The sequence below is a fragment of the Mastigoproctus giganteus genome, chromosome 12 (genome assembly GCF_048544385.1).
Source record: "Mastigoproctus giganteus isolate SK-2022 chromosome 12, ASM4854438v1, whole genome shotgun sequence".
In the NCBI taxonomy this organism is placed as follows: domain Eukaryota; kingdom Metazoa; phylum Arthropoda; class Arachnida; order Uropygi; family Thelyphonidae; genus Mastigoproctus; species Mastigoproctus giganteus.
Genome location: NC_143586.1, coordinates 92,218,867 through 92,244,857, shown reverse-complemented (window position 1 = coordinate 92,244,857; position 25,991 = coordinate 92,218,867). Strand labels below are relative to the sequence as shown.

General features: G+C 38.7%; 1 protein-coding gene across 1 annotated transcript in view; it reads right to left on the bottom strand.

Moving 5' to 3' along the window:
• Positions 1 to 25,991, bottom strand: part of LOC150077276 (protein saal1-like) — a 242,943-nt gene that overhangs the window by 163,355 nt on the left and 53,597 nt on the right. Inside the window, exon 5 of the mRNA XM_090385838.1 lies at positions 21,140 to 21,274. Within this exon, the coding sequence (XP_090241964.1) occupies positions 21,140 to 21,274 (135 nt within the window). The remainder of the gene's footprint in view (positions 1 to 21,139; positions 21,275 to 25,991) is intronic.

The following is a 25,991-nucleotide window of genomic DNA, read 5'->3' as shown; positions in this document are numbered from 1 at the left end:
TCTCAGGGTAACTCGGAAATTTTTTTATTTTTTTTGGCTGGCGCAGCATAAGCCTCAGGCTTCCTTGCACTATATGGCTAGTAATTATAATAATAATAAGTTGTTTGTATTCCACTTCAACAAAATTGCAGAAGGCTTCAGTGCTTCAACTCTAATAGTGAAAACACTGAAACACTTCACTTTGTTAATAACTAATTCCACATCAATTGGCAACATATCGGTACTTGTTTGCAAAGAGTTATTAGCATTAGTATTAGTAGAGGCATATGATGAAAGAAAGCAAGCTTATGCAGTATCAGCCAAAAAAAACCGCTCCCATTTCACCCCTCCATTCATTCCAAATACCTGTCCAGCTCAGCCTTAAATTTATTTAGGCTATCAACTTCCACAACAAAGCATGGAAGTCTGTTCCACCAACCAACTACCTGCTGGCTAAAGGCAAACTTCTGCACATCTATCCTACATATGTCTTTCTTCAATTTGAATTTATGCTCTCTCAGGTGATTATTCTGAGCAAGAGGAAGAATCCTATTAGCATTGAGCATGCTCAAACCATTCAAAGCTTTATACACCTCAATAAGATCACCCCACAGGTGCCTAGTTTCCAGACACTGTAATTTGCAAAACTTAAGCCTTTCTTCATAAGAGCAACCCTTTGTTCCATTCACTAATCTTGTTCCCCTTCTCTGTACTCATTCCAACAGCTCTACATCCTTCTTAAAATGAGGCCTCCAGACCTGTATACAGTATTCAAGGTGTGGCCTGACCATTGCCTTATACAAAGGGATAATCACCTCCTTATCCCTGCTAGAAAAATTCCTGTATATCATTGACAAGACACTATGAGCTACTCTTGCTGACCATCTGCACTGCTCAGTAAACTTCATATCTGCTTGCACAATTATCCCCAGGTAATTTTAATTCTCTACCACTGTCAGCATAGTACCACAGAGTTGATACGTCACTCTGGGGTTACTGCTTCCCATATGTAGTACTTTTCATTTGTCAATGTTAAACTTCATTTGCCACCTCTCAGCCCATCTGCTCAAATTTTCTAGATCCTGTTGCAGCAGCATACTGTCATTAGTGTCCTTAACAGCCCTGCCAACCTTTGTATCATCTGCAAACTTGGACATTAAGCTTGATATACCATCATCAATGTCATTTATAAATACAGAAAACAACAATGGACCCAACACTGAACCCTGAGGGACTCCACTAATAACATTAGTCCCCGATGAGCAGTGTCTATTGATTACCACTCTCTGTCTTCTCCCACTCAACCATCCCTTTATCTATAGCAGCAATTTGCCTCCAATGCCACACTGTTCCAATTTGTTCAGCAGTCTTCCATGTGCAACAGTATCAAAAGCCTTTCTAAGATCCAAATATATGATATCAAAGTTATTCCCTACAACTGGTTCCTTTGTGACCACATCATAGTATCCAATCAAACTGATCAGTCAAGACTTCCCCTTAACAAACCCATGCTGTGTCCGAGCTATAAATGAAGTCTTGTCTAGATGATCCTGCAGTGCTTCTTTAACCAGTGCCTCCATTAATTTTCCTGGAACAGAAGTTAAACTAACAGGTCTATAATTACTTGTGTCGCCCTTTGATCCTCCTTTGTGAATTGGGGTCACATTTGCACATCTCCAGTCCATGGGTATCTCCCCTGAGTCCAAAGAAGCTCTCATAATTATGGCTAAGGATTTGCTTACTTCCTTTTCCGCCTCCTTTAATATATGCTTGATATGTGGAACACAGCCTACTCCCAAGGTGTTCATTTTCATGTTCTTGCTTAACTTATGAAAGATATTATTCTTGGCTTTTCTTGCAATGCAATCTAAGCTGGTGTTGCAGTTGTCACCACAAAGTGCTATTATCTTATTGGTTAATTTATATTTCTCCAATATGGACAGAATGTGATCCACTAATATCTCAGATGTTTCTCCTAAGAGATTTTGGAATTCCAACAATTTCACTCATATTCCTTTCATAGGTATAAAAATACCTCACTAAAACTAGGAACAACTTCAGGCTTAAGTGATTTGATGAATCTACAATAACAGATACATATTTTGCCTCATGTAAGTCACGCGTCACTTCACGAAATGCAAAAGGAGCCAGTACGTTCGCAACTATACTTTCTCATTTTGTTCCTGCACATGTGAATTGTTTTGAGAATAAGTTTTGTATGATGGTAGATGTGCAATCCACTAAATCTAAACCAGGGGGAGGTTTAGAGGGAGGGCAAAATGGGGGAGGGCAAAAAATCATGACTATTATAATGGTTTGTGGCTCTCCAAAGTTCAACCCTACCTGACGACATCTTATTCCTTAATATTTAATTTCTCATTGGGTTTTCTTTTCCCCTAAGACAAGTGATTATTAACATATAGGTATATTATATTAGGAGTGATTGAGAAATTTTGATAAAAGGAAGATAGTGGTATGATTTAATTCAATCACCTTTGCTTTTCAAGGCATTAAATGCCTAAGTGCTTTCAGATGTAATGTCCGCAATCCTTGGCATTTGCACCTTTCTGACAGCTGCAACCTTGGCAGCAGTGTGGTGGGCATGGTTTATTTATTTATTCTCGTGTTGCATTGGTCAATATATGAGGCATGGATGGGATGAGGAAATGTTTCAGTCTATTGTTTCTATTTTCTAAGGACAATTAGTACTGATTGATTGTTTCCTTGTGGAAGCTGTTTATTTTTGATCCACAGTGCTTTTATGATGACATGGGCTATGAGAGTTAAATAAAAATAGTTTATACTTTATTATTTAATTCTTTGTAGTTATTCAACCCATCATCAATCATGTCAAGTGAAGAAAAGAAAAAGTGTCAACAGTATCTGGATGAATATCTTGTTTATGGTTTTATTGATTGCCCATTCAACTCAAGGCAGCACATTTGTCTTATGTGTAATAGTTCTTTTTCAAATGAGGCTATGAAACCATCAAGACTTTCAGATCACTTAAAAAGGAAACATCTTGATAAAGTTGGTAAACATATTGAATATTTTAAAATTTAAAACAGAATTTTGAGCAACGTAACACTGTTACTTCCTTATTTAAGAAGAACACACAGACAAATGACAAACAATAGAATGACTGCATAAAATTGCAGAAATCATTGCAAAAACTGGTAGTGCTCATACAGTTGCTGAGACTGTTATACAACCTGCATTAGAGACTGTAATTTCAACAGTGATACATCAAAATCCTTCCAGTATTTTAAAAGCTTTGCCATTGAGCAACGATTCAATTTGAAAATGAATCGATGAGATGTCAGTTCACATTGAGGAGCAGCCAAATGGCAAACTAAAAATGAGAAATATACTATTCAGATTGATGAAGCCACAGTTACTAACAATAAGGCCCTTCTAGTGGCATACGTTTGTTATTTCGATGACAATTTTAAATTGCAAGAAGAGATGTTGTTTTTAAAATCTATAGAAACTGACTGTACTGGAGCATCGAGTACACAGTTTTCTTTGTGCTTTGTGGCTGTGCTTTATTATGCTCCTCAATTTTAGTGTTTTACTTTGGGTTAACATGGAATTGTCACCAGTGATTTCATTTTGAATAGCTAGTGAAGAAGTATTACCAAGTGACATTTTGGAACATCATTCCATCAGATATCAGTGTTAATTTTTATATTTTTATATGTGAGCACTATGGCTACTATATCGTCGTCGCCATAGTGATAATATAGATTTGCCATTTGCCCTGATTTGCTCCTAATTTATGCATTATATACAGGGTGTCTAAAAAATATTGGTACAAACGTTTAGGAGAGGTAGGTAACATCTAAAGGAATGTGAATCGCATAGGAACCCATAACCAGAAACGTCACGGGAAAGTAGTAGCAGAGGCCCAAGAAGCAGAAATGACACAAGACAGTAATTAGTGACAAACATTTATTTGACTTAATATTAACAATGGAGTATGAGATGGATGCATTTCATGATGTTACAACAGTTGCTCGAAGGTTCCACGATGAGATGCGATGCATGCGGCACACCGTCACAGCATGGATTGCCGGACACAGTCGAACACACCTGGAGTTTCTTTGACAGTAGCAGCAGCGCAGACAAGTCTCGCTACGAGATCCATTTCCGTCTCCACAGACGATTCATACACGATAGATTTGAGGACCCCCCCCCCCACAGAAAGAAATCAAGGCTCGATAAATCAGGTGAGCATGGGGGCCAGGCAACGGGTCCACCACAGCCAATCCATTGATGCCCAAAATGCCTGTTCAAATGGTCACGAACACACCTTCCATAATGGGCAGGCGCCCCATCACGTTGAAACCAAATGTTGCGTCTCACATTTGCTGGAACATCGTCAAGTAACCCTGGTAGAACTTGTTCAAGAAAGATCCGATATTTAGCAGAGTTCGTGCGGGATGGTAACAGGTATGGGCTGACTAAGCAGTCACCGACCATACCTGCCCACACATTTATTGCGAAGCAATGTTGTGCTGGATGGAGGCACACACTGTGTGGGCTTTATGCTAATCCATACACTAGGTGCATATCTGCCAGCTCACAGTTCGTATATCGATGCATGCTCTTCCTGCGGCGACTACTGCTTGAATGAGTAAACCAGAAATTTTCCCTCTCGTGAACTGATGAACAGCGCCGTGTACCGACTTACGGTGACATTTCCGGTTATGGGTTCCTATGCGATTCACATTCCTTTAGATGTTACCAACCTCCCCTAAACGTTTGTACCAATATTTTTGAGACACCCTGTATATCTATAATTGGTTGTACCTTGCATCTTGATGTATAAATTGTCATTTCATGCACTTATTTGTGAAAGATTTCTAATTATTACTGCATAACTATGTTGTACCACTCTGTCTTCCTATCGTAATGTTGGTTTTCACAATCGGTAACAAGGAAGCCACCATCTTGGAACCGATATCGGTTTAGGATTGGCTGTAATTTTATTAACCTAGAGCAAGTTTCTTAGTTTTAATAGTATTCACTCCTTCTATTGACATTTATCTACTCCCACACAACAGTATTTTGCTCTTAAACCATGTATTTCCAGTTCGTCATTCATTTTTCATCGTGTCACATGACATGCATATATGAATGTTCCTGTCATGTATATAGCATTTTTGTGTGTTTTTCGATGTGATAATTTTCTTTATTCACACAGCGTACATAATTAAAAACCATACTGCCACATATAGGGATCCTTCCCCTCTCATCCAGAATACTTTATTGCAATTTTACATACTTATTTTATTAGAAATGTCTGAATTCTACCATCACATGGTCCGATTTGTCAGACAGATAGGACAGCTCTCAGCCCCCCCCCCCCAAAACAACCAAATTTCTAATTGGGCAACGAAAATAACTGTGCTGAGAAACAGAGGTGCCTTCCTCTTCTCAAAAATTTTAAAAAATTTTATTAATTCATTTTAAGGTTATGCAGAGCAAAAATTATCCCTTTTCCTATCTGCTTGACATAACTATATATCGTTAAACTAAAATTATCTAAATTGTTTTGTGGATAGTATATCCACTCCCTTACACTAGTTCACTGCAGTAACTGTGTATGGACAATAAGTTTATGAACTCACCAAGAACATCTAAAGAATATCATGTCTAAAGGGGAAAACATCTCAGCCAGGGAGAGACAATCTTCCCAAATGGCAAGACAAGATAGTGCTGACTGTCCATTGCTGGAAATGACATTGTCCTCGCCACACACGGACACACACAGCATTAGCATTAGCATTAGTAGAGGCATTTGATGCAAGATAGCAAACTTATGCAGCATCAGCCAAAAAAAAAAAAAAAAAAAACCCACTTCCACTTCATCCCTCTGTTCGTTCAAAATACCTGTCCAGCTGAGCCTTAAACTTATTTAGGCTATCAACCTCCACCACAAGGGGTGGCAGTCTGTTCCACCAACCAACCACCCGCTGGCTAAAGGCAAATTTCCGCACGTCTATCCTACATCTGTCTTTCCTCAATTTGAATTTATGCCCTCTCAGGTGATTTTTCTGAGCTAGAGGAAGAATCCCATCAGCATTGAGCATGCTTAAACCATTCAAGGCTTTATACACCTCTATCAGATCACCTCGCTGGTGCCTAGTCTCCAGACACTGTAATTTGCAAAACTTAAGCCTTTCTTCGTAAGAGCACCCCTTTGTTCCATTCACTAATCTTGTTGCCCTTCTCTGTACTCGTTCCAGCAGCTCTACATCCTTCTTGAAATGAGGCCTCCAGACCTGTATACAGTACTCTAGGTGTGGCCTGACCATTGCCTTGTACAATGGAATAATCACCTCCTTATCCCTGCTGGAAAAATTCCTGTATATCATTGACAATACTCCATGAGCTACTCTTGCAGCCCATCTGCACTGCTCAGAGAACTTCATATCTGCCTGCACAATCACCCCCAAGTCCCTTTCATTCTCTACCACTGTCAGTGTAGTACCACAGAGTTGATACGTTGCTCTGGGGTTGCTGTTTCCCATGTGTAGTACTTTACATTTGTCAATGTTAAACTTCATTTGCCACCTCTCAGCCCATCTGCTCAACCTTTCCAGATCCTGTTGCAGCAGTGTAGTGTCAGTAGTGTCCTTGACAACCCTGCTAACCTTTGTATCATCTGCAAACTTGGACATTAAGCTTGATATACCATCATCAATATCATTTATAAATACAGAAATACAGAAAACACAGGCACTGGAAGTGTCAATGCCTTGTGACCTAACAATGGCCCCTGAAGAATTCACAGCAGACTTAGCTAACCTTCAAGAGCCATTCATTAAGATAGTAGATTTTGCTGGCAAGGAATTCTCCCAACGGGAAACAGAGGAAAATACCTGAAGCCTGCAAGAAGCAACTGAAACGATAAACCAAAACCAGACAATGGGAACAAGCACATTAGACTACGTATTTGCCCTAAAATCCAACCTACTTGACAGCTTGAAGTAAGGGGCTACAGTGATGCCACATATGATTCTTGAAATCATGGAAACATGGAACCAGACGGAGCAGTTGTTCGTGGAAACCACATTAGAAAAAGGAGAAGTTAAAATCCAAACTGGAAGAGAGGTCCAGATTCAACATAACATTTCCAACACCTATGACAAGATAGGCCCAGATCACGGCAAACAGCAACCAAAAGCCTACCAAGCAGTAACCACCTTCCCCCGACTCAAACGAGTCCAAACACATCCTAATCATATGAGCAACAGAAGACTCCAACCTAAAGATAAGCAAAGAAGTAAAACAGCATCAGTATCACAATATCTGAAATCTGGCTTAAAGAGTATTAAAATCAACGCAATGAGGAAGATCAGGAACAAAGGCATATTGATTGAGACGGCGAAAAATTAAAGAACAATAATAGGCTACAGGAACTAAAACTGGTACTGGAAAGATGAAAGAAACTGAACCCAACATTAATTGTGTACAACATAAATAAGGACACCACAGAGGAGGAGGAGGAGGAGGAATTCTTCGACAACCTCTTTGAGAAAAACTTGAGAGAGGCAGATATATAAGATGAAGAATTTAAGAGATGTAAAAATACAGCTAAAGATAAAATCTAAGTCCAAGTATGCTGTGCACTGAGTTATAGTTGTTGTTTGTTGTTATTTGCCATATTGTTCCGGGATATGCGGTGGTCATTCCCTGACCTTTCCGCATCTTCCATATTTGGTGGTGACAGGCTCAAACCCCGGTCTAATCAAGAAGCGTGTGCTACACACTGTTGCTCCTTCCCACCTGGATACAGAGGTGCCTACTGGATTATAGAGGTCCCCAGTATCATGCAGAGGGCCATAACAATGTCCAGTAATGAAGTCTACATTGGCTGGTCGGTGCATGAGATCAGTAGATCAGGGACTTTGTAGTCCCATCTAGATGCTACAAATGCCTAAACTACAGACATTCCAAAAAACTGTATCCAGAAGGAAACAATGTGGCCACTGTGACTCCCAAGGCCATCAATATAAAGAATGTCCGAAGAGAGATGAACCACCGAGTTGTCCGAACTGCCGAAGTAAGAAAAGAAACCACAACCATTCTCACAGAGATCCAACCTGCTCAGAGCATGTCAGAGCACAAGAGATAATAAAAGCAAGAACCGATTATGGATAATACAGCTATATAAGACAACAATAATAGAGGAAAAATAAAATTTATGCAACTCAACTGTCATCGTTTGATCTCTGTGATGAATGACATTTCCAAAATTATAACAGAGAATGGAATTCAGGTCCTGGGTTTGCAGGAGCCCTATTCCTACAAAGGGCTTGTTAAGGGCTTTCCCTTTGGAACAAAAATAGTGAAATCCAACACAGAAGCCACTGGTACTGGTGGCAATGCAGTAGCCAGAGTATGGGTCACCTTGGTCATCGCAGACCCCAACATAACAGTCACGAAAATAAACAGCTTATGCATGGCACATGCTGCCTGTGCAACCCTGGAAGGTCCCTTTGGCCAACTCTGTGCCATATCCATTTATACACAATGCAGCCAACAAAGACAGCTCATCAAACCATACTTGTACCTGGAGGAGGCCCTGCATAGACTGGTGGGGAGGAAGGTAATTATCATGATAGATGCCAATGCCTCCTCCACCCTTTGGAATAGCCACGAAATAGACTCAAAAGATGAACTTCTAGAAGAACTTATAAAGGCAAACAGATTAACGGTATGTAATACACCTGGACACAATCCCACCTTTGTCTCAGCAATAGGGCAATCATTCTTAGACCTGACTTTAACAAACCAACCAGCAAGACACAGCATCAAATACTGGCAAATCAGAACTTCATTGACCGGGAGTGATCACAACCCGATCCCTTTTGAATACCAGCCCTCACAAACAACAGCCCCCCCCCACTAGACTGTCGCACAACTTCCCCAGGTTTAAGATGCATAATGCCAACTGGGAAAGATTTGATATAACCTCAAAGAGAGGGTCACACCAGAAAACATGGATAGGATTGTCTCACTTCCTGGAAATATCTAAGCTGAAGAGGTCAAAAAGCTTATCACTTCCATATGCGAAGACACATTCAAAAAGAAGACAAGAAGAAAGAACCAAGTCCCTTGGTGAACCCAGCAACTAACTCAACTGAGAAATAACCACAAGAATGGCCCGAAGGGACTACCAAAAAGCCAAAAGAAGAAACAGACTGCTGGAGGAGACAACCTGACTGCAAGACATTTTTAAAAATCACAGAAGAGAGTACCACAACACACTATACAAAGAGAAGAAAGCAGCCTGGGATAAGTTTAAGAACTCCAAAGATTCTGACACTTGGGGCATTAATTATCAAATCATTACTGGAAAAATACACCCTGGAAAGATACACTCCTCTATGCACTTCTGGAAGTGAAGAGATCTTCTCCTGGGTGGAATCAATTAATGCCATCCTAGATGAAATCATACATGAAGAAGAAATTCAATTAAAGATCCCTCAACCAGATAACATTGAGAATAATTTCGACATTGTTTATTTGATTTCAGCAAAGCCTTTGACTCAGTCCCACATGAGCTGTTATTTTATAAGCTGGAACAGGTTGGAACCATAAGAAAATCCTTAGGTGGATAGCAGGATGGCTTCAGGGCAAGAGGCAGAGGGTTGTGATGAATGGTTATTCCTCAGATTGGGTTGATGTAAAAAGTGGGGTACCCCAAGGATCAGTATTAGGACCACTGTTGTTTTTGATTTTCATAAATGACATCGATGAAGGGACAGAGGGCAGTGTGCAATGTGTACAGAAACGACAGACAAGGTAGGAAGGCAGGAGTGGTTATGCTGTTAGTTAAGAAACACAAAAAATCTAAGAAGTGCATCCAATTGATGTTGGTGAACAATGCAATATTGAGTCTGTTTGGTGTGACATAAGTGCTGGGAAAAGAAAAATGAGAGTATGAGTATGTTATAGGCCTAATGATGCTATTGAGTACAATGAACAGTTGTGCAGAGAAACAGAATGGGCCAGTAAATCAGAATCTCCTGTAATGGGGGATTTTAACTTTCCAGATATTGACTGGAACTTGTGGGTTGGTCACTTGCACGCTAGCAAGACTTCTGTTGATTTATTGGAGGATTGTTTTAGCATTAGCAGAGGCATATGATGCAAGAAAGCAAGCTTATGCAGCATCAGCCAAAAAAAAAAAAAAAAAACCCTTCCACTTCACCCCTCCGTTCGTTCGAAATTCCTGTCCAGCTGAGCCTTAAATTTATTTAGGCTATCAACTTCCACAACAAGGGATGGAAGTCTGTTCCACCAACCAACTACCCGCTGGCTAAAGGCAAATTTCTGCACATCTATCTTACATCTGTCTTTTCTCAATTTGAATTTATGCCCTCTCAGGTGATTATTCTGAGCTAGAGGAAGAATCCCATCAGCATTGAGCATGCTCAAACATTCAAGGCTTTATACACCTCTATCAGATCACCTCGCCGGTGCCTAGTCTCCAGACACTGTAATTTGCAAAACTTAAGCCTTTCTTCGTAAGAGCAACCCTTCATTCCGTTCACTAACCTTGTTGCCCTTCTCTGTACTCGTTCCAGCAGCTCTACATCCTTCTTGAAATGAGGCCTCCAGACCTGTATACAGTACTCAAGGTGCGGCCTGACCATTGCCTTATACAAGGGAATAATCACCTCCCTATCCATGCTAGAAAAATTCCTGTATATCATTGATAAGACACCATGAGCTACTCTTGCAGCCCGTCTGCACTGCTCAGAGAACTTCATATCTGCCTGCACAATTACCCCCCGGTCCCTTTTCATTCTCTACCACTGTCAATGTAGTACCACAGAGTTGATATGTTGCTCTGCAGTTGCTGTTTCCCATATGTAGTACTTTACATTTGTCAATGTTAAACTTCATTTGCCACCTCTCAGCCCATCTGCTCAACCTTTCCAGATCCTGTTGCAGCAGCATAGCGTCAGTAGCATCCGTAACAACCCTGCCATCTTTGTATTGTCTGCAAACTTGGACATTAAGCTTGATATTTTTAATAGCCTCGATATAATCATTCAATGCAGGAACTCTGTTTCAAGCATAATAATATTGAGGTTATACTTCAGATTATTATCCTCAGATGGACAAAGAACTGCAAAAAAAAATCTTAAAAAATCTCTTAATCACAGAACACATCTTAAGAACAAAATTTAAGTTTTAAAATTCTTCACAAACGAATGTAAAACTATTAAAAGAAATAACAGAAGAATTTTTAAAATTTATAAACGTTTCTTTTACATACTACATTTTTCTTAACAAGCATATTATTATTATTACTAGCCATATAGTGCAAGGAAGCCTGAGGCTTATGCTGCACCAGCTAAAAAAAATTTCTCAGTTACCCTGAGAGAGAGAGAGAAGTAGAAGGGAATCATCAAGAAAGAGAAGAATGATGATAACCAACTCGGGACCCTGGGTGTGCCAAGCCCATACTCACCAGATGTGAGCCCCTGGGGTTGACATTCCGGTACTTTTTTCTAAATGTCATAATAGAAAATCATTAAATTTATACACTTAATATTAAGAAACAACAGCATAATCAAAGGGAAGGGAGAAATATCTATTTTACCCATTGCTACTAAAAATATATATTAATAGTAATCTTTAAAAATTTATTTAAAAACAAAAATATAAATTTCACAATGAAACTTGAACATTTTTTACTAAAGTACAATGTGTTAGATAAAGAGATCCAACAAATGAGATATATTGTGATGCGTGCAAAATGCATTTTGATTTGCCATGAGCTGAATGCTAGAACTGGTTGTTCTATGAACCATGAGTCTGAAGTCTGATTCAGTTACTGTACAGTCGATGTGGCATTATCATATAGTCTTCTGGAGAACGAGTGTTCCAGTACTATTTTTTTATGATGAGTGTTCTGGTACTATTTTTTTTAGCAATACACCTCTGCTGATTACTATTATTATTACTGTTGGTCAAGGAACTGTATTACTATCCTACAGGTTTTCAGGATTGTGAATTTCTCGAGTTCCATGTAAGTTTTCTCTGGTAGACCTATTGTTGCTAGGTTCTTATGGAGGCTCTTTGACACCATGCCAGTGGTTGCCACGATAATCAGGATGGTCATTACTTGTTCCACATATCTTTGACTTCCTGTCTTAAGTCTCAGAACATCCTGATCTTTTCCTCGTATATTTTCTGGTGGTTGCTTGTGTTGGGCACTGCTATGTCAATCAGTTTGGTAGCCATTTCCTTCTTGTCAATGAGGGTTATGTCTGGTCTGTTGTGTGGGATCATCTTGTCTGTTAGGATGGCACACTCCCAGTATAGTCTGTGAGTAGAGGTCTCTAGTGATGTGCTGGATTATTTCTGGGGCCAGGTGGCATCGTTGACATGTGTGATCTGTTACTCTGGGGTCTTTATCGATGTATTTCCTGTAGTTCCTGATGTTGATTACCTGATCTTGGAGAGCAAACATGAATCCTTTGGTCTCGGGAAAGAGTCTTCTGTTCGTGAGTCAAGCATTGGAAGCCATCTTATCTATGCAGTCTTGATGAAGGTCATTGTAGTGTCTGCCATGAAGTGTTTTCTTCACCCATCTTTCTGTCTTTGTTTCTTCTGTGTGAATGTGGTCCCTTGTTGAGGTTGAGTGTTGTGTGCTGTTTGTCTATCTTTCTTATGGCTTTAGCATATGCATATGCTTGTTAAGACCACAAGCACTGACTTTTGGTTTTTAGTAGGAGAGAAACACGAATAATAAATGATAATAAAAACATATATAAAAAGTAAGAATTTGCTAAAATATATATTTAAACCCATCTGTGGGCAGAACTATGCTTCCTCTTCTCCCAGCTGGAAAACTTTGGAATGATTGTCCCCCATCATAATTGGTTCTATGAAGCAATGGTCTAACTTTAGTGATCGTCCTAAGATCATTAAGATATTTTGGCTTTGAAAATTTTAGCAAACTCCCAAGCTTGACAAAATTATGTGCTGAATACAGATCACGTGAATTGGTGAAAGTAACTTAGTAATGTTACTAAGCTTAGTGTCGTACTGGGTATGGTAAAATGGTGGCTTCAATTAAAAGCAAGCATCGGGAAAATGGATGAGTCATAAACATGGAGCAATATTAAAAATGGTAATATTGCTTTGTTGTTGTTATTTGGCTTTTAGGAGCATTAGCAACTAAAGCCATATTGCTCCGAGGATATGCGGTGGTCATTCCCTGACCTTTCCACATCCTCTATGTTTGGTGGTAATATTGCTTTCATCATTGATAGAAAGCCTGAGACGTGAACTTTCCTGATTTTTTGAAAGTATTCAGTAATCTAGTATGTGTGATTCACACCGTTGAAACATCATGCTACATCGTTATATAATGGTATTAATAAATAGTATCATTCATATAATTATCTGATGATATTAATAGTAGTATCATTAATAAACTAGTATATAAAAATTGTAACATTAAAACAAGGTAGAGTGCATGTATGACTGCTAAATACAGTGATGTTCCTTTCCTTTCTCTCTCTCTCTATCTTGTAAGCTCCCCTAACACTATGCAGCTTTCCCAAAATATAAACATAAAATTTATTTTAAAACCATCCTTATTTTGCAATGCAGCAACAGAGAAAGGATCGCAAAAATCAATACCGGTCGACCATCACTAATCCGGTTCCATCGCTAATTCAGACATAATTTCTGCAAATGTAATTTCAAATTTCTCGGGTCGGTGCACCGACCTGCCGCTATGGTTTTGGTGGCGTTGGTTGCAGCATCAGCTGTTGGCACGAACTCGTAAACACTGGCAAGCCATTCCTATTTGTTTTTCTGCATTTATTATTATAACCTGCTCACATTTAGCCCCGGCCGTGGTTCCAATGCATAAAAGAAGTGCCTCTTGTGGTGTAAAGCACAAACACTGTTCATTGTCAACAACAGATAAAGTTTAACTTCTGAAAAAACTCGACAGCAGTGTGTCTGTGAGAAGTTTAATTCTGCTTAGTAGTAAATTCCAGCAATTTCTCTCAGTTCCTCTTATTTTAGTAATTTTCTTTTAGCTATTCTTTTTTAGATTTTTTTTTTTTTTTTTTTTACAACACACTTGTACAAACTTGCAGAAAAACACAACACAATATGATGGATAATACAGTGCACTAGCAAACTTGTTTTCACAAAATCTCTAACAATAATGACAAACTTATTGCGACGTTTGAGAGTTTACTTTATCACAATTAGTTTTATTGCAGCGCTCGCGGCGCATGCAATAAACTAATCACAAATGACCTTTATATATATGCCGTAAATAGCATCCACTTATGTGGCTGACACAGCTTCTCAAGAAAATAAGTAACTACTGGGCCACGTCGGCCACATATAGGCAAAACAAAAAGACTTTTTTTTGATATTTTAAGCGAAAAAAATGACAACACTAACATTACAATATTTATTTTAGAATTACTGATCAAATTATTTGCTAAATATTTTTTGGCCCCTGGGGAATTTTTTCTTAAACTAGCTGGGCAGTCAACGTGTTAAAGGTAGGATGAGGTGCTTAGCTGTTGGGTAAACTGTATGTGCTAAAATAACCATCTGTGATACGGCAAACTCACTAATCCTGCACCCCACAGGTCCCATACAGTTTCCATACACTGCCGGATTAGTGACGGTCAATCTGTATAACAAAAACAGTGATCGGAAATTTGTGTACTAATGTATCACATGGTATAGCAGTATGGCTGGAAACAGGAATCAAATCAAAGAACAAAAGATTTGTTGATATTAATGCGATGGCAGTATCACTGGGTCCTCAATAAGCATACATTCTTATCATACATTTCCAGATCTGGCTGATTTTGCATGTAAATTGTTGAAGTTAAACATAAGAAAGGAACTTGGGATCTATACAGTTATATTAAAAGAGGCAACAAACGAAATAAGCAAACTCTTAGACATAATTATGAGAGCATCCTTGGAGACACGGGAAGTCCAAGGATGCTCTGATGCTGTATAAGCTTGCTTTCTTTTTTTTTTTTTTTTTTTTTTATGTGAACCCCAAACATGAGAGGTATTAGAACCTATAGTACTTAGTACCGCGCTTGGGTTGGAGGTTGAGAAGACGAAAGAAGATATTTGTTGACATTGGACTTGAACTTCTGTAGATTGTAATTTTCAGGAAATACGTATGAAGGAAGGTTGTTCCAGAAAACGGCAGTTGAATGAATAAATGAGGAAGATGAAAAGTTGGTTCTGTGGGTTTGAAGTTGGACAGTAAATGGATGTTGGCTGGTGGCGGCACGTGTTCGGACTGTTTTGAAAGAGAGAGCAGGAATTATAGAAGCCAATTCAGAAGAACAGTGCCCATGGAAGTATCTGTAAAAGAGGCATGCAGCAGAAACAGTGCGTCTATGAGAAAGCGAGTGGAGAGACTCTGTTAGAAATGAGTCATTAATTAACCTAACTGCCCTCTTCTGAATGGAATCAAGAAGCCTGAGAGAGGTTTTGGGGGCACCACCCCAAATGTGGGAACAATATTCCATGGCAGGGCAGTTTTGCGATTTATACAGAGTGAGCAGCTGTTTGGAAGAAAAGTAACGCCGAGAGCAAAAGAGAAAACCAAGTTTTTTAGATGCAGAGGAAGCAATATTTGTAATGTGCTTGTGCCAAGAGAGATTAGAAGTCAGGGTAATCCCCAAAAGAGATATATCCTTTTGCCTAGAAATTGGAGTGTCACTAAAGATAAGCATAGGAGCAGAAGAATCCTTTTTGCGAGATATAAGACAAGACTGAGTTTTAGAAGGGTTGAAGTCAACTAAGTTGTCTTTGCCCCACTGGAGAATTACCTGAAGATTGGCATTTAAGGAATTGGTAGCGGATTTTCGAGAAATTGAAGCTGATTGAGCAGGACAAGATTTCTCAAAATGGAAAGTTGAATGCAATGTGCTATCATTGGCAAAACTATGGATAGGATTTCCAGTCAATGGAAGAAGGTCATTGATATACAAGAGGAAAAGAGTGGGGGAAAGAACTAAACCTTGGGGGACACCGGCATTAGTGGAGAAGTTAGAAGACAGAGAGCCATCTACCATCACCCTCAGTGAGCGATCAGAGAGAAAACTGGATAACCAATTACTAAAAACAGTTGGCAAACCATAAGATGGAAGCTTGTTTAGAAGACCTTTATGCCAAACACGATCAAAAGCCTTTGAGATGTCAAGATCAACTACTTGTGTTTCATCGAACCTTTCCATTGAAGTAGTCCATAAATGAGTAACATAAGCCAGGATATCACCAGTGGATCGACACTGACGGAATCCATACTGGTGATCGTTGATCAGACGGAAGGTTTCTAGATAGTTTAAGAGTTGGCGGTTAATTGATTTCACCATTACTTTAGAAAGAGTAGAAGTAATTGCAATGGGACGATAATTGGAGGGATTTGTCACCCTTTTTAGGAACTGGCTGGATATGAGCAAATTTCCAAGCAGAAGGAAAAACACCTTTGGAATAAGAAAGTGAAAAAAGGCGGCAAAGAATAGGAGTAAGTTCAGGAGCACAGATTTTGAGAACAAGTGGAGAAATACCATCAGGACCTGGAGCTTTCTTAGCATCAAGATTCACCAAAATCCTTCTGATGGAAGACCACAGGAGGCATTGAATGGACCGTGTTGGGAATGGTGGGAGGTGTTCTACCAAGTTCATTAATACATGAGCTGGAAGAAAAGTGGGATGCTAGCAGGTCAGCTTTATCCTTGGCTGAAGTGACAACAGAACCATCTGGTTTGGACAGAGGTGGAAGCAGAGATGGGCAAAAGTTGCGGCCAATAGCTTTGGTGAGAGACCAGAATGCTCGGCTACCATTAGGGCAAGAAGCAAGTTTTCTACTCTTAGCCTGTTCAAACTCTAGTTTGGACTGATTAATAACTGCTTTACAATTGTTGTGAGCTTTGGTGTAGGCAGAAAATGAAACTGAAGAATTAGAAACAAGCCAATTACGATATGCAACATTCTTCTCTTGAACAGCCTTAGCACATTTATTGGAAAACCAAGGTTTAGATAAAGGACGAGATTTTAAAGTGGAGTGTGGGATAAAGGATTCCATTCCTGCAAGAATAATTTCACTGACACGATCTGAGCAAACGTTGACATCAGGAGTTTTGAAACAGTAATCCGACCAAGGAAAAGAAGAAAAGAAGTCTCGCAGGTCATCCCATTTTGCTTTCTTGTAATGCCAAACAACACGAGGTTGGGAATAGCCACGAGATAAAGGTTCCATTGGAGAAGAGACAATCACCAAGTTGTGATCTGAAGTGCCTAAAGGACCTCTCACTTCGACTGTGTACTTAGAAGGGTTGTTTGTGAGAAAAAGATCAAGCGTATTGGCTGTATGATTTGGATTGTCCGGTATTCTTGTAGGTAAATGAACAATCTGTGCTAGGTCATTAGTAATTGCAAAAGCCTCAGCATCTCGACCTGCTGGGTCGGTGTGACTAGAAAACGGAAGCCAGCTGGAGTTTTGAACATTAAAATCACCAAGGAAAATTACCTCACTGTTAGGAAAGTTGGACTGAAGAAAGTCAAGTTGCAACGAGAGGAAGTCAAAGAGCTCCAAGTGATTAGTGGAGTTGGGAGAACGGTAGAGACAACAGATGAATTTGACACAATGAGGTAGAGAGATTTTAAGCCAGAGAAGATCAAAGAGAGGAGATTCCAAATTGCCAAGTCTCTGACAGGGAATATCAGAACGGAGGACATATGCACAAGTACCACCTTTGAGGCGAAAGGAATCATACAGCGAATAATTTGGGCATCTGAGATGAGCAGTAGTTGAATCAACCGATAACTGAGATTCTGTCAGAAAAAGTACATGTGGTTTGGCAGACTGCAAGTGGAAATGGACATCGTTGAGATTAGAATTGAGACCACGTATATTTGTGAAATGAATTAGGAAGTCCTTGGGAGGTTTAGATCTTTTCGCAGATAAGCTTGTTCTATTAGTTTGACAATTCATGGTGTATTCAATAGTAAGAAAAAGTGGGTGGGACATGCTGTATGAAGTAATGAAATTTTTGGATATGGCGTACACATGGTAAGAATATACCCAGATCCTTGACATAACGTGGCCTCGACAATGCTCCCCGCATACACACTACTCGGACTCCCTCCAGTCACTATCTGGCAGAGTAGAGGTAGCAAGATTATACACTAGCTGATCCGGAAGCCTCCTAGAGAGTTACCAATAGGTTCGGTCCGGTGTACTAACTAGCGGCCGGCCTGCGAAAACCGTTTTAGAGCTGTACCCTCGAAATGTAAGGAATATTGGATCTCGCCACGACATTCATCATAACCTCAAAAGTCATCAATCATACTGCATGATGGAAGAGATAGGGAAGGGTTGACCGGAACTTAGCTCTAGAGACTAAACATGGGTTCCACCACTTCAAGCCTCCAATAAGCAAAGTGGTGGTATTTCACCGGTTGATGAGAGTCATCTACCACCTAGTACTGCCTGGTAACATAGAGGGGCGGCATTCCTCCATGTGGTGTGGGCGCCACACCTCGACCCCTGCTTACGTTGGTTCTCACCTGGGTGGTCACCCACCATGTGCTTGTGCATGGAGGTTATACCCAGGATTACTAACAGTCCCACCATCGTGAAGGTGCAAGCAGAGGATTTGGCTGTCACAGACCGTCCGGACTTCGCCGAAATTGGGTCCACTTGACTTGAGTGTCACCCGAATATCAGTTCCATCAGCGTTTTAGACTCCCAGGTAGCAAGTACAGCTTGTCTGGCATATCTGAGAGAATGTCTGTGACAACCTCAAGGACCAGCATCATATGACCAGCATCATTTCTTGCATCATATGCCTTTACTACTGTTGAAAAAATGCGAGTGGAGCGAATGGATGCGTGAAATGGGAAGGGTTTTTATTTTTGGCTAATGCTGTATAAGCTAACTTTCTTGATCTAATTTAATCAGAGCAAGAAAGCAAGAAGTTCTAATTTAATTAGAACAAGATGAAAAGTTTATGATAAGCTAAACTTATTTTCTGCTTCTGACATTTTATATGTCAAAAAATATAGGCAACAAATGCTTCTATTATACCCCATTGATTAAAATAGCAGTAAAACAAGCAAATGCATCTAGTAGTTTATCATTTGTTTTTTTCAGTTTTATTAGTATTTATTCAGTTTTTAATATCACTTGTATTTTGTCAAGCTAGAACTTTTCCTAGGAAAAGTTCTAGTCCAACTTAAGGAATGTAGAGAATAACCCCCCCCATATCCATTAAACTTTTTTAGACCCCTAAATTTAACTCTAAATTCAAGATACAGGACCAAAAGAAATAATCGGTCCATATTTATTAAGCAGTTTAGACCTTCAAAAATCTAATTTTATGTCAATCCACATAATGGTTTCCTTGCTGCCAGAGGTATGGTGTTTGAAGACAGAAGCCTTGAGCGCTCATTGTTGAGACCGAACGGTCTGAACACTACGGTTCTGAGAGTGGGGAAGAGGTCCCACATGTTTTGCAAAATTGATATCGCCTTCCACAAGAATTATTAGCATTAGCATTAGTAGAGGCATTTGATGCAAGAAAGCAAGCTTATGCAGCATCAGCCAAAAAAAAACCCACTTCCACTTCACCCCTCTGTTCGTTCAAAATACCTGTCCAGCTGAGCCTTAAACCTATTTAGGCTATCAACCTCCACCACAAGGGATGGAAGTCTGTTCCACCAACCAACCACCCGCTGGCTAAAGGCAAATTTCCGCACGTCTATCCTACATCTGTCTTTCCTCAATTTGAATTTATGCCCTCTCAGGTGATTTTTCTGAGCTAGAGGAAGAATCCCATCAGCATTGAGCATGCTTAAACCATTCAAGGCTTCATACACCTCTATCAGATCACCTCGCTGGTGCCTAGTCTCCAGACACTGTAATTTGCAAAACTTAAGCCTTTCTTCGTAAGAGCACCCCTTTGTTCCATTCACTAATCTTGTTGCCCTTCTCTGTACTCGTTCCAGCAGCTCTACATCCTTCTTGAAATGAGGCCTCCAGACCTGTATACAGTACTCTAGGTGTGGCCTGACCATTGCCTTATACAATGGAATAATCACCTCCTTATCCCTGCTGGAAAAATTCCTGTATATCATTGACAATACTCCATGAGCTACTCTTGCAGCCCGTCCGCACTGCTCAGAGAACTTCATATCTGCCTGCACAACCACCCCCAAGTCCCTTTCATTCTCTACCACTGTCAGTGTAGTACCACAGAGTTGATATGTTGCTCTGGGGTTGCTGTTTCCCATGTGTAGTACTTTACATTTGTCAATGTTAAACTTCATTTGCCACCTCTCAGCCCATCTGCTCAACCTTTCCAGATCCTGTTGCAGCAGCATAGTGTCAGTAGTGTCCTTGACAACCCTGCCAACCTTTGTATCGTCTGCAAACTTGGACATTAAGCTTGATATACCATCATCAATATCATTTATAAATACAGAAAACAATAATGGACCCAACACTGAGCCCTGAGGGACTGCACTAATAACATTAGTCCACGATGAGCAGTGTCCATTGATTACCACTCTCTGTCTTCTCCCCCTCACCCACCCCTTTATCCATAGCAGCAATTTGCCTCCAATGTCACACTGCTCCAATTTGTGTAGCAGTCTTCCATGTGCAACAGTATCAAAAGCCTTTCTAAGATCCAAGTATATAATATCAAAGTTATTCCCTGCATCCAGTTCTTTTGTGACTGCATCATAGTATCCAATCAAGTTGGATTAGAGAGTTGGACCAGGAGAGTTGGTTGGAAAAGAAGCTTCCTATATCTAAAATAAAGGTAATCCCTGTTGATTCATAATATAATAGAATATAGGATTTATCGAGCACTTAATAGTGCTCTCTATTATCAAATAACATATGAATATATGTATATATTTGACCACCGTTTCACGGACCCCCTGGAACTGGTCTACGGACCTCAGTTTGGGAAATGCTGATATAGATAATTATAACTCTTAAAAATATTATGCCTAGTTGCATTTAGTCTTACTTAAATAATGGAAATAAAAAATGATCAATCAAAATTTCAGCAGCAAATTGGGTTTGCAATGATGTCTGAAAATTATCTACCTCATCAACAGAGATATCCCACAGTGTACAGACTTCTTCTTCTAATTTAGAATCCAGTTCTAAAATTCCAAGATCGGAAATTCCATCAGTTATTTCAGCATTAGATTCCACTAGGTATTCTTCATTTTCTACAACCTAAGAAACAATTATCAAACCAGTTTAGTAAAATATATTCACAACCAAATAATCATTTCTTTTACCAGAATGTAATCTCTACAGTTCTATTACAATAGAACTGTAGAGATTACATTCTGGTAAAAGAAATGAGTTGCTGGTGATAAATAAATATCGTGATATTTATCACCAACAAACACAAAACAACCACTTTTAACGAAGCTGAGGAGGGACATGTTATAGTGACATTTGTTTATATTATATATTATTTTAGCACGTTACTTCTGTTGTCAACTAAATTCTAAAGAAGCTGAAAGGAGACATTTTCCAAAGAAAAATATTTAATTTTTAATAAACTCAAATTTATTTATTTTTTGAAGTTGCACTTTTCTATAGAATGTTTTGTTTTTTTTTTTATTAAATCAAGAATTTTTAACAAATATTCATAAACTCCTCACAACTAAGAAACATATTAATTTTTATTTCATCAATGACAAGGTTATCTTCAATTGTAAAAAAGAGAGAATTATTTTAAGCATCAGAAAAGTTTCTCGAACACCATTCCAATCTATTTCCCTAGCTAATGAGTCCAAGCAAATGATCTTATCATAGACAAATAACTAGTCCATAATTATAAATAATTTATACAAACATTGTAAAAACTTTTGATAGCAACTGCTCATTATCACTCGACCTATTGACATTGGATTGAATATTTAATGCTATGAAAGACTTATCCGACTGATACTTCAGGCTTTCAATTAAATCACTGATTATTTCATGTGTTTCCATTTTTTTTTTTGTTTTTTTTTTTTGTTTTTTTGTTAGTTGTTGGCACATCGGCTTCTGTAGCCATATTGTACCTCCCAACATTTTTGCATATTCTACTCTGATCCAAGCCGGAGGCGGGATTTGAACCCACGACCTTTGGGTTCGAATCAGGCATGCACTTTACCCACCCAGCTAGCCCGGTCGGCTGTGTTTCCGTTGTGGTTATATCTGCCCTCTCTATAATCAGTATTGCTTTATGGATTGGCAATGACATTGCCAGTTCATTTGACATTGTACTGGCAATGTCAAATTTACTTTCTTTTAGCAAAGGAAATAATGTTTCTAAGCATTTGACTCAGTCCTGCATGAGAAATTACTGTATAACCTGGAATATATTGAGATTGCAGGTAAGTTTCTAAGATGGATTGCAGGGTGGCTACAAGACAGAAGGCAGAAAATTGTGATTAATGATTCAGATTGGTGTAACATCAGAAGTGGGGTCCACCTTCCCCCCCCAAGGATTGATTCTTGAACCACTGTTGTTTCTGATTTTCTTAAATGATATTGACAAAGGGTTTCGATGCATACAAAGTGGGATCTACCATGGACTGGTACTGAGACTACTGTTCTTTCTGAATTTCTTAAATGACACCAATTGTTGTTGTTATTTGGTTTTTAGGAGCATTAGCAACTAAAGCCATATTGTTCCGGGGATATGCGGTGGTCATTCCCTGACCTTTCCGCATTCTCCATATTTGGTGGTCACGGGCTCGAACCCTGGTCTAATCAAGAAGCGTGTGCTATGCACTGCTGCTCCTGCCCACCTGGCTATGGAGGTGCCATGACACCAATTAATATGGGATAGAAAACATGATGTCCAAATTTGAAGATGTGATTGGAAGAGTGGTTAATGATCAGCAGCAAGCAGCACTCCTTTAGCACAACTTCAAGGATGGTCAGAAAAGTGGTCTATGTTTTAACACAACAAAATTAAGGTCTTATATTTGTGGAACAGCAACCCCAAAATAACTTATATACTTTGTGGGGGTTGAATTAAAAATAGTAGAGAAATAAAGGATTTTGGAAACTATGATAAGGACAAACAGGAAATTCTGTGTCAAAGTAGAGATGTGGTGGGGGGGGCATGGTGTCCTATTGGTGATTTATTGAACATTTTCTTGCAGAGATAGGGAGGCCACGATTCCACTGTATAAGGTAATTGTAATAACGCAATCTGAATATACTGTGTCCAAGTATGGATACTACCATTATAAAAAGATATTGAGCTTCTTTAAAAGATCCAAAGATGAGCAACCTGCCTGGTGAGATATTCAAAGGGGATGGCCATATGAGGGCTACAGAGATGGTAACTGAGCCCATCAGAGGGGGACCTGACTGAGTTGTATAAAGCTCTGAGAGGGAGATAGTAAAATAAATGAAAGCAAAATTTTAATTTCTACAAATGATTCCAAAACTAGGGGCCATAAGTTAAAATTACAGGGGAAGAGCTTTATACTGGATTGTAGGAAGTGTTCATTTAGCTAGCAAATTAATAATTATCTGAAAAAGTTTGTTGAAATTCAAAGCTTTCCCCCCTCCCATGGTGGCGGCACACCTAGCGGTACAAAAGTTTGTCATTGTTTTTATAATACAGAGTTAATCCAAACCAGGAAAAATATTGATAAAATTTTGTTTAAGTTATCTATGGCGTATTTACACCAATATTATATAGAAACTTTGTTTAATACTACATTTTAATTTCCTAAATATGGGCTATAGTGATCACAAATTTTAAACTAAGTAACTGCTTAGTTTAAAAAATTAAAACAAACAAATAACTGTTTTTATAATAATGTTTTATTTTTACATTAAAAGAGTAATAGTAAGAGTAATAAACAGTAATAGTAAAAAAGTTTCTATAAAACTCTTTGTCACATTACAAATTTCTTAAAAAAAGAAGTTCTAGTTACCAAAAGTCACCATTTAGAATAAGAAATTAAACAAAAAAAAAAAATAATAATAATATCACCATGAAAATAATATTAAATAAAAAATATTAATGAGAAACTTTCATAGATGGCTATTATAATCTACTAAAAACAGGATATGTATAGAAGTTGTAGATGTTTGAAAGGCTTATTAAAGAAAAATTGTCAAAAGAAGAAATGCTAGTAAACAAGTGAAGTATTTTTAAGAAGAATTTACTCTGCTCAATATCTGATTATAGATATTTCATTAGTGTACATTAGTGTACATTTTGTATAAATTATTACAACACAAACCTTACTTAACAAATTAAGCAGGCATTTCTAGATTTCCTATAGAATCTTGCCATTAGATCTCACAATACATCAAATTTTTAAATCACCCCATCCACATCTTACCCAGTTGGTGTAGAAGTTGTTACAGTAGAACGGATTAGTACTTCTGGTCTATCAGCTTTCCATACCCTATTTTCCTCCATGCTATCTTATTTCTTGTTAAATCATTAGCCCTAGCCAAAGTAAGCCCCCTTTCTTCTAATGCCTACTTGATACCATCAACTATCTTCCTCTTAGTCTGCCTCTAGCCTATTGCCACTCATTTTTGTTTCAAATATCAGTTTAGCAGCTCTCCACTAACCCATAACTTAAATTTGCTTCATATACCTTTGATTGAATTATCAAGACTTTTTGTTAAAAATTACAAAATCTGTAAAAAAAAAATTACACAAAAACAAAAATTAGGAGAGACGATAAGATTTTTTCTTATTTCCTCATTTGTAATATGATATTTCCATTGTCTCTATCTATTAATTTGATTTATTTTTCTTAAAACTCATTTTAGAAGATTGTAAATTCTGATCAACTTCTAGATTTCTATCCAGGTCTCAGCTTCATAGGTTAAAATAGGCTTAAAAAGTGTTTCATTATAAACAACTTAAAATGAATTTAAGTGCCTTCCTACTCTTCTTTCTTTGCTTACTGTATTGTTCATTTCCATGTCTAACCTTCCATCTTCATTACAGACTGTTCCATGCACTCATTCCATTTTTGGCTATTTAGTCAACAATAAATTTTCCTTATCTCTCCCAACTTTCATAACTTTTGTTTTTGTGTAACTAATTTTCATGCCAAATTATCTAACAGTTTCAACTAATTTATTCAGAGATTCTTGAAGACCATGCAGACTAATCTTATACAGCACAATAGGGCTGATGGGAGTCATCATGGAACAAGTAAATGCATGGGTTGTGTTAGGGTAACTAAGAGTAAGAATAGGTGTATGTATACTTGCATGTACACCAATGCTAGCAGTATAGTAAATAAATTTGATGAATTTAAAGTAGAGGTCAAGACATCAAAAGTGGATATAGTTGGGATATCAGAGATGTGGTGCCAGGTGGATATAAGCAGTGCAAAATTTGAATTTGGAGAGTACAATGTGTACTGGAAGAATAGACAGGGTAGAAGGGGAGGAGTGAGGGTTAGGTTAGCTGTTAGTTAAGAAGCACAAAATCTAAGGAAGTGCATCCAGTTTACATGGGTGGATAGTGCAGTGTTGAGTCAGTTTGATGTGACATAAGTACTGAGAAAACCAAGTTGACAGTAGGAGTGCGTTATAGGCCTAATGACTCTGATGAGTACAATGAACTGTACAGGGAATAGAGTGGGCCAGTACATCAAATTGTCTTATAATGGAGGATTTAACTTCCCAGATATAGACTAGAACTAGTGGGTTGGCCACTCACACACCAGCACGACATTTGTGGATGATTTATTGGATGATTGTTTTCTACAGCAGCATATTCGAGAGACAATCAGAGGGCAGGGCCGCCACAAGTGGGTAGGCAAGGTAAGCAATGCTTACGGGCGGCAGTTCAGGAGGGCGCCAAAAAAAAATTTTGACATGTACAAGTTGGACCTCTGCTTAACGAACTTCTTTGTAGAGAAATTTTCTATTTAGCGATTTTTTTTAAAAATTCCCC